General features: G+C 32.9%; 1 protein-coding gene across 1 annotated transcript in view; it reads left to right on the top strand.

Annotated features, from left to right (window-relative positions):
• The first annotated feature begins 5,062 nt into the window (after positions 1 to 5,062).
• Positions 5,063 to 10,433, top strand: part of LOC149778544 (band 7 protein AGAP004871-like) — a 38,955-nt gene continuing 33,584 nt past the window's right edge. The window contains exons 1-2 of the mRNA XM_089938494.1: positions 5,063 to 5,266; positions 7,988 to 8,103. Coding sequence (XP_089794620.1) covers positions 5,182 to 5,266; positions 7,988 to 8,103 — 201 coding nt within the window. The 5' untranslated portion in view covers positions 5,063 to 5,181. The remainder of the gene's footprint in view (positions 5,267 to 7,987; positions 8,104 to 10,433) is intronic.

Below are 10,433 nucleotides of genomic sequence, written 5' to 3'. Positions count from 1 at the left end.
AATGCTGCAAATTTAAAAACGAATCATAGCTCTACATAGAATCGATCAGCAATAGTTTCATGCATCTCCTTGAGTAAGTCACGGTCAGGCCGATGCTTGGACAGACATATCCATAACATTCCCCCCCCCCCACTGATGAATCAAAATTTGCATGACTTAGCACTGACCAAATATACGAGATTCAAGGCCAGTATTGGCATCATTTTTCTAAAATTTAAGGATAATGATGAACATCATACAGGACTCTGGTGCTAGCAAAATATCAGTTAGTTGCTGTTTTTGAGTACGTGTGTTTATTCTTCTTGCCATCTTTTCCTTCCTTTTCGTTCTATTTACTAGTAAGACTAATGAGAATGGTCAGGGATAGAAATATTATCTATTAGTAATCCTGTGGGGATGGGTTTTACTTTCTTTATAAGGAGATGCTGCCTAGGTAAGGGATATGTAGGTTCGTGTTTGTTTATTAGGAATTTAAATTCTATTTGTTCTACTACTTTCTTCTATATCCCTGTCTTCATTGGTAACTATTAGTATCTGTCATTAAAAACGGGATGTGGTTTAGTCGATGACGCATGCTTTCAGCAAGGAAACAATGAATATTAGTGCATTTTGTCACATGGGAAAATAAACTGCAAGAAAATAAAGATCAACCAATAGCCACATTTCTAAAGAGTTAATGATAAAATGTTGTCAACACCGGGAGTGGTTAGCTGTTTCGAAAGCAATAAAGTTTTGTGACACTGGTATATGAACCTCTATCGAGCTCATATCTTTGTACATTAATTGTCAACTACGATTTATGAGGCCACCAGGGAACATTATTGAAACGGACTTGTTACGATTGTAAGATCCAGTTCAGTATCTGATTTACACGAAACTGATTGAATGTTATAAAATGCTGCTCTGTGGATACAAGTCAAGGTATATTTGAGTCTAGTAGTAATGTGAAGTTTATCTATGCGTGTCTGAGAGCTTGGAATAAAATCCGTCTATTTTATGAAAACAGCTCTTGACCAAAATAAAATCCACTTTCTATTTCTATCATCAATGACACATTAAGAAAAAGTGTTTCAGTTTGTTTATCGGCTTTGTGACTGTGAGATTCAAAACTATCCATACTTGTTTTAGCAAGGACATAAGTAACTAAATAGAGATGGGTCTGGTGCTCTGATGTAATTTGACATTCTGTTTTGAAGTTGCTATTGAAAATATATAACATTCGAAAAGTCGATAAGTAATAGATTTTCAATAAGATAAAAGACAGTTTCATCAGTCTTCTATTAATCTGTCTTCTAGTTGACCAGTCTTATATTTACCAGTCGTCTGGTTAGTCAGTCTTGTTTTAATCAGTCTTGCAGTTGATCAGTCTTCTAGTTGACCAGTCTTATATTTACCAGTCGTCTGGTTAGTCAGCCTTGTTTTAATCAGTCTTGTAGTTGATCAGTCTTCTAGTTGACCAATCTTCTATCTACCAGTCGTCTGGTTAGTCAGCCTTGTTTTAATCAGTCTTGTAGTTGATCAGTCTTCTAGTTGACCAGTCTTATATTTACCAGTCGTCTGGTTAGTCAGCCTTGTTTTAATCAGTCTTGTAGTTGATCAGTCTTCCATTATTTTAGTCCTCTAGTGAATCAGTCTTTTAGTTCATCAGTAATGTATTTTAGTCTTCTTGTTTGTTAATCAGTCTTCTGTTTAATTGTTCTTATACTTAATATATCCTCTACTAATCAGTATTCAAGTGTAAGTTATTATCCATTTTCTTTCAATTCGTAATGGAGCATCCGGTATGAATCAACAAAATCCAAAGATATTGCGTTATGATTTCACCATCAATTTTTAGACATAATTCACATATTAACATAAAAATTTTAATATGTATGTCTAATAGATTGTTTAGTTTTTTAGAAAACATTTCCGGTCCCATATTACAAAAACACTAGAACGTGGCTGTCATCGTTTTAGAAAATTGTGAGTTTCAGTGTTAATAGCTGCAACATGGTACACCGTTAATTTGCTTAAGCATCAATGTTTGGCAAAATAATCGTATGGCACAAATGTATTTAAGAATCAATCTGAATAATATTATATGTCACGAACTGTTTGCAGCTAGCTGAATATTGCATTTACACGTCGTGTTTCATGCATATTTCGCCAATGTTAAAGACTGTGCCTCTATTGTCTATGTTCACGGCATTCTATATATGCAAATCATATTATTTAACGATCATTGCACTTTTTGTGAAAATATTTGGCGAATAAATAAATAAAAATTGTACTCCTTATGTTTTTAAAAATACACTTTTTCACAATTGTGTAAGTAGCAAAATTTATATGTTAGCCTAAAGGTTTGATTTACAGTAACTAGATAATTTTAAGATCCATTATATATATATATTTTATATTTATATATATATATATATATATATATATATATATATATATATATATATATATATATATATATATATATATATATATATAATTATGCCTTATGTGGCTATTCACAATCACCTTTGCATATTGATAAGCTGACTGTTTTCTTTTTTCAGTTCCTATTTTTCTTCACATTGATTAAATCAACATAATACACACTTCTGATTTGACCATGAAAGATGGTTTTAATAATAAAAGTAGAGCACTGCAAACACTTGGTTAGCTACGCCATTCGCATGAATGCAAAGGAATTCACCGACCGGCTCATGGAAATTAATGTGGAATAAAAACTAAGTGAAATGAAGAACCAACAAGAGGTAATTCATATATTTTAATATATATACATTTGATCTAAGTCATTATTCTGCTTTAGTAACAGTACCACTGACCATAAACAATCTCTCTCTCTCTCTCTCTCTCTCTCTCTCTCTCTCTCTCTCTTATCCTTTGGTCGTAGAACGACACAAACTAAAATCCCCTACGTTCGTCAATTCATAGATTTTAACATGTATCTTGCTACGATAGTCGATCGATCGATCGAGAGACCTTTGGACATTTTCATATTTAATTAATAATAATCGATTTTTAGAACATTATAGTATGTTTAAGGAACGACAACAAAAACAGAACATTAAATACATCACAGTCTGTGTACCACGCAACCAATGAATTTACTATATAATTTCGACGTGGTTTGCAACTTTGTATCATTGATAAACACTCTAGATTAATCCCAAGGAAAGTGCACACGTATCGTTACGAAGAACCCTACTCTTGTAGATTACTTGGCGTAATTTCTATTTCAAGGTTTAAATCCAGCCCAAATTCCTTTTCTCTCTCACTCCTCATTTCTGCGTAGTTTGTCCGTTATGAGAGTGGAGGGGGGAACAGAAATCAGAAAGGATTGTGATGAAATTGTGTACCATATTAAATTCATATAAAAAACGATGATTATTAATACCTTTTATTATTATTTTCATACGTCACTTTTTTATGATTAAAGTGTGAAAATTCATCATTGATCTTGAATCAACCGCAGTCGTACGCTAGAATGTTTATATATGCGTATTTTTGCGCCATGGGCGGATCACAATTTGATATACCAATAGTATTGGTAAATCAAATTGCTTGATAACAACACTTTAACTGCCATATTAGTTTATATATATATATATATATATATATATATATATATATATATATATATATATATATATATATACACAACGCAATGTCGCCCAATTCTGCGCGTCAGGTAATTCTGCGCAGTTATACGTCATTTCTGTAAACATTGGATCACGTGTTTTTTTGTCAAAATTCCATTTTGTATCAAGAAAGAACGATCTTACTTTAATTAAGGAAAGTGATATTCATAAAGTGTACAAAAATTACCCACATTTCGACTCGAAATGCATATGAAAATGTGATTTCTCAATGCCAACATGGAGACCCACTTCATGACCTTCATGAACTTGTAACCCAGAAAATCATATTTGCTATGTATAAAATAAATACATTTTATAAAAGATGGAAATGTATACCTTAAAACAGTTCTGCATCTTAATCCAAATTACAATTTTTTCACACACGTACAAAATCTCCCAAAATGTCAACTTGTCGCAAGAACGAGATTCTCAAGAAATTCCTAGTCGTATAGTCTGTTTCTAAATTCTTTAGAAATTTTTTCACCAGAAACAAGAACTTGCAAACGCATTACATGCTATTCATTGTTGTTTCTCTTCCACATAATAGCTTATTTTTTTAATATAAAATGTTGAAAATTACTAACTTTTTTCTACAAGGTATGTTTAGTTTGCCTAATATCTCTTGCTATTTATTGGCATTGTTACGTTGAATTTTGTAAAACCAGCTATAAATCTGACCTAATTACTCGACTGAACTGCTGATAGAAACCGTCCAAAGTAATGTATTTCATTTATATAACTCGATGGATAAACATTACATCATTTCAAAGCTTGCGCTGAATAGGCCAACATATCTCGAGTCATGAAAACACGAGGGTGGTATCCCGTGTGTCCAAAATTAATATTATTTTGAACAGAATATTCTGCTGACAAATGCTTCTTTTCAAATGGTAAGCATTGCAGTATTTTTGTTTCGTCAATCGGTCGAATTCGGTATGCGTATTGCTTCAGTATTGGAGATGGAAACATTAGGTGTTCAGAAATGCCCGACAGCATTGTATATATTCCGAAAAGTTTTCACAGACATGAACATGTCACATGGGAATTACATAAGTATTATAAGGGATATTGTAAAGAAAGCCTTCTGTGCAGACAAATAAGAACTTTTGACAGTGCATAGTACTGTTCCAGAAATTTAGTTTTTGTTTTTTCTTGACCTGGTAAATATTTTGCAGTATTTGTTACATAATCCATAAATAATTGTAAAGTTCATAATGTAAACAGTGACGTCAACAATGACGAGGTTAAAGCCGATAATATAACTATCTGTTAGTCTTTGATTTATCGTTTACTCTAAAAGAAACGTCTGACTTGTCATATCCGGCCATCATTTCAACTTCGATTTTCCATTACATATGCAAATGTTGATATATTCAAAGTCAACCATTACATCAGTCCTGACAACTTACTGACGATTCACTGTTAATATGGCAATCATTATACTGACAGCTCAGTAAACATGTATGGAATGCAATAAACACATTGGAAACCACTTGTGTACATTGGAGAAGGGTTTTACGAAAATTATCTACTGTGACTTTGGTTCATGGAACTGTCAGAGATGAAAAGCAGTCGGAGTACGATTAGAAACAGCCATCGCATCTCTCATCATTCCAATCAGATTATTGGAGGTAGGTTCCATTGAATATTTAAACTTGAAAATATAAGGTTGTTTAGGGTTTACATTAAAACAATTATATATATATATATATATATATATATATATATATATATATATATATATATATATATATATATATATATATATATATGTATAGACACACATCGCTTCAGAAAAGCCATTAACTAATATAACAGGTCAGACATCCATTTTATGAGTTGGTCTCCGGTTTTAAATTGCTTTCCTTTCCTGTGTCTTCTTTCACTATAGATTTTTCAGAGATTGATTTCAATGAAAACGAGGCAATTATTTTGGAAACAAGTTTTATTCCATAAGTTGTATCAGAGTTGTCATACACGGGGAGAATTGTGGTACTTGGAATACACCTCTTTGCGCATAGCTATTTTATAAAGAATTTGTTTGCTTGTTCTGAGGGTTTTAAGGTACATCGACACATAAAAGCTGTATCGTGGCAGAGCAAATTGAGGTAAAGTGCTCTGTCAAGGGATAAACCATGGCGGCAGACCAGGCCTAGTTTCAGCAGTGTGCAAACCAGCACACTTCTGGTTGATAATGTTAAGAACTGAATCCAGGAAAAGAAAATCTAACTTGGTTGAAAGAATGGAATAGTCATAGGAGTGCAAAAAAAGCATTTGCAGATTTTTTAAGGTTATCGGATAACATTTATACTCACACAATATCGCCCACTTCTTCACACGCAGTAAAAAATGGGTTGAGATTGCCTGAACTGGCTTCCAGTTCTACAAATAGCACTCACACTCTTGCCAATGCTCAGCTCTTAACTTTTGAGGTCTGATTTGCCGCATTAAATCACTGTTAATTCTGCGTATTTAATCAGATAAGAGAACGCCCTTTTCGCCAACTGACCTAGAAAATATAATCATGTTCAACAGAATTTCATTGACGGTAGGATACGCACAAGACATCTGCATATCGAATTAGGTCTGGCTTGGCATAATAGATTCCGAGGTACCTTGCTCCCATACTCGGCATGACCAAAAAAGCCAACGGAATTTTACCCTTTGACCTTGAATAATGGGTCAAGGTTACCAGAATACAATAGAACTTGAGAACCTTTTGCAGAATTGGTTTGGTTATTTGATATATAGGATATTTTGAATAGAAGCTGAAGTCCTTTTCAAACCAAAAAATGTCGTCCTATGCTCTAGAAAAACGATCAAGGTCACCAGAGGTAATCAGGCCTTAAATCTCCCTCAAGGCATATAAATAAACTAAGAATGGTTTACTTTAATAGTCCTCGCTATAGTTTGCTTACAAGCTCATCGTGACTGACGGACGTATAACATGATAATAACGTCTCTCTCTCTCTCCCCCAAATGGGTTGTTGGAGTCAGCTCTCTTTGAGTTGCGACACAAGTGATGAGCTATGAATAAGGATAATAACTTTCATTCTCAAAGTCTAACTAGAGTTCCACCGAAATGTCCGTAGCTTAAAGTGTTCACCATGACCCTTCCACACTTTCCTGTAGCGTGAATTTATTTCCTCATTTTTCTTTAAACTTTAGATGACTTTAGATATAAATTATGCAGTAAGGACAAATACGGGCTCCAGTGAAGATATTTTGAATAATGATTTATTCTTTACTTGGTAAAATGATATTGGATTAGGTACATGTACCTAAGCGTCTATCTGGGATGAAACCGCCATTCCACTGTTACGACTAGTCTTTATTATGATAATTGAACACATGTACTTGTTACCGCCATGTCCTCTGAGTTACGATCTGTTAGCTATGCCTTGTTTGGTCTTTTTTTACTCCTTTTCTGATGGTTTAAAAGGCTAAATAAAATAAACTTTTGGACTACTAATGGAAGAACAATCCGACATTTAACACCTCAATGCCAAAGGAAACTATTGTTTCGATGGCGATTAATGTGATACATCAACTGTAGCTCAAAAGCCACAATTCACCAGGTTTCTAAACCAAATAGGCTTTCCATTGTATATAACGGTACTGTTCATCTTGAAATTGGCATATTAGATCAACAGAATGGTTAACAAGATATGAAATGAGTTCGATATTGTTGCGTGATTAAGGGTGTCATTCCAGTTATCTTTCTCTGTGTCAAAAACGAGCACGCACTTTGCCCCGTTCCTTCAAACTTAAATTTGTGTATGATTACGTTATGTGTTTCATGCTGGATCGCATAAAGTAAAGTAGTCTTGCAATGCAATGCTAGCGAAGAGTGAAATTAAGAGATAAAGATAAGAGTCAAAGAAAAGATAGGGAGAGGGGGTTCCATATCACATATAATGGCTTTTCGTGTGGCTTCTATAGGGTTCCGTCACTTATAAAAGATAAAACCAGCTAAATTTAACCGGTGCGTGATGAAGGCAACCATATCATCTCATTATTAAACTCTCTAAACGAGACTGATTACTTTCAGAATTTATGAAAACAGTAAAAATCATATCAAAGAGTCGATTAATTGAAACTAATTTTAACTTGTAAATTTGCAGAGACGTGAATGGGTTGATATTATAACTAATTTCCTACAATATTAGTAAATAACAAGCTTCATTTTGTTATTAACTACTGTAGAATAAAATCATTCTTTGTTATTGTTTCGATTGGTTTGGAAATACAATTTTTGGTAAATATATACAGACCGGTAGTCATACAGACAGACATAAAACATACGCTGCGTTGTTACATATAACGTATAATGGATTGGTTCTATTTATCAGCCGAAACAGAAGACGGGAACTCGTCTAGGATCGGTTGTTGCAGTTGGATTTTGACGATTTGCTCTTTCCTAATATTACTAGCGACTTTTCCTTTGTCACTTCTATTCATAATCAAGGTAGGTAGAAAGATTCTTTTCGCTGTTTCCTTAGTCACTTCTATTCATAATCAATGTATTTAGAAAGATTCTTTTCGCTGTTTCCTTAGTCACTTCTATTCATAATCAAGGTAGGTAGAAATATTCTTTTCGCTGTTTCCTTAGTCACTTCTATTCATAATCAAGGTAGGTAGAAAGATTCTTTTCGCTGTTTCCTTTGTCACTTCTATTCATAATCAAAGTAGGTAGAAAGATTCTTTTTGCTGTTTCCGTTGTCACTTCTGTTCATAATCAAGGTAGGTAGAAAGATTCTTTTCGCTGTTTCCTTTGTCACTTCTATTCATAATCAAGGTAGGTAGAAAGATTCTTTTCGCTGTTTCCTTTGTCACTTCTATTCATAATCAAGGTGGCAAGGTAGGAAGAAAGATTCTTTTCGCTGTTTCTTTAGTCACTTCTACACATTATAAAGGAAAAGAAAGATGTAGAGAAAGATGTTCTATTTGATTTTCAACATAACTATGATTATTTTCTTTACGTACTTTTGTTTCTGCCAACGCAAAGAATCAATGATGCAAATAATAATCGAAATAATATTGAACGTAATTTGTTATTTGATGAACCAATTTTTAACAGTCATTGACGACATCGATTAAAAAAGATTTTGTCTGCATTTTTCAACTGTACGCTAGTAATGCTGTTGCTGTTGCAATAATCTAGTTCATGTGTGATGTTTGGTTTTTAATTTTGTATATTTGCTTCAAGTTTTTAATTGCATTTAATATGGCTTATGTTCTATCACTTGGAACATGTATATTTTTAAACACTGCATACAAGTTCAAATTTAAAATCCACTCGTGCAGATGGATTTTGCTGCGTAAAGGTTTGGCTTATAAATTGAATTTTTATGTATATCCTTTGAGCTTTGAAGCAAGATTTGAAATAATTTGAAACATCAGTTAAATTAATTCATATGTATGTATGTATGTATGTATGTATGTATGAACACAATAAGAGACTGATTATATATATATATATATATATATATATATATATATATATATATATATATATATATATATATATATATATATATATATATATTAAGACAGGAATAAATAATTCTGATGTAAACAGCTTTCATATAAAAACCGAAGACAAAATGAGCAGGAGCATGAGGGTCAAACGTTCATTTCCACAACATTCTAAGTGGTAAACAAGGTCAGGCCTCTAACTAAAATTGTATTAAAGAACATAGCAAATATCAGGTAAGCCAGGACTTTTCAAACGGAAAAGCATTGTCCTGAACATCAGCTCCAAGTGAACATGTTTACCTACAAGTAACAATTATCTTAAAATATAGTCAACAATCGCTGACAAAAATTAGCTGTGTAATACGCTGTTACAAAATGACCCATACAATCTATGGACAAACACACAAGGTAGATATGTATATGTATGTTTGTATGTTTGCATGTATGTATGTATGTATGTGTGTATGTTTGTGTACGTACGTATGTATGTATGCATGAATCTGTGTATGTATGCATGCATGTAAGATTTATGTTTGCACAATTAAGTTAAATGTTATTTTATTGTTATTTTATGTAGAATAGCTCCAGTGAACTAATATTTATAATGCTAACCCAGCCTTAGTTAAATAAACTTTGTCTATTGTCAACGTTAATACTGATTTTCTTTTATTCTGACATGATGTAGGTTCAGCGCGTGGCACATATATAAGAAATTTGGAATAGGAACAAAATAACGATTTTTTGTCAGCATTAGTTTATATTCACCACTTATTTGTACATCAGCCAACAAACACCAATAATATCCTGTCAGTATGACCGTCTAGATTAATAGTGTCATATTAACTCTACTTTATTGGACATCAAGACAACAATGTTGCCAACTGTAAGTTCCCAAAAGCGCGAATATTTTTTCTCTCTCTTTAATCACCTAATGACCACAGATCGTGTAACTCTAAATGCACACTTCATTATTTATTCCCCCATTTTCACATCTGTATGAATTATCAGTAAGTCTTTTCGAGTCGAATATTATCACTTCTCGCCATGCAATAAGAAAACACGACCCAAGCTAACACAAAGAATTATTCTTATATCAAATTACTAGACACGTATACCTAAAAATACCCAAAGAATTTCATATGTTAAGAAGTTAGGGAGGATCCATTTTACGAAATTAATCCACGCTGTCATATATATATATATATATATATATATATATATATATATATATATATATATATATATATATATAGACTGCTCAGGTGACCTAGTGGTTAAAGCGTCCATGTCGGATGCGGGAGGTCGTGGGTTCGATCCCCG

This window comes from Sinohyriopsis cumingii, chromosome 17, assembly GCF_028554795.1.
Source record: "Sinohyriopsis cumingii isolate HCF-2022 chromosome 17, ASM2855479v2, whole genome shotgun sequence".
Classification (NCBI taxonomy): domain Eukaryota; kingdom Metazoa; phylum Mollusca; class Bivalvia; order Unionida; family Unionidae; genus Sinohyriopsis; species Sinohyriopsis cumingii.
Note: the sequence above shows the minus strand (reverse complement) of the source record. Positions and strands in the feature narration are given on the sequence as shown.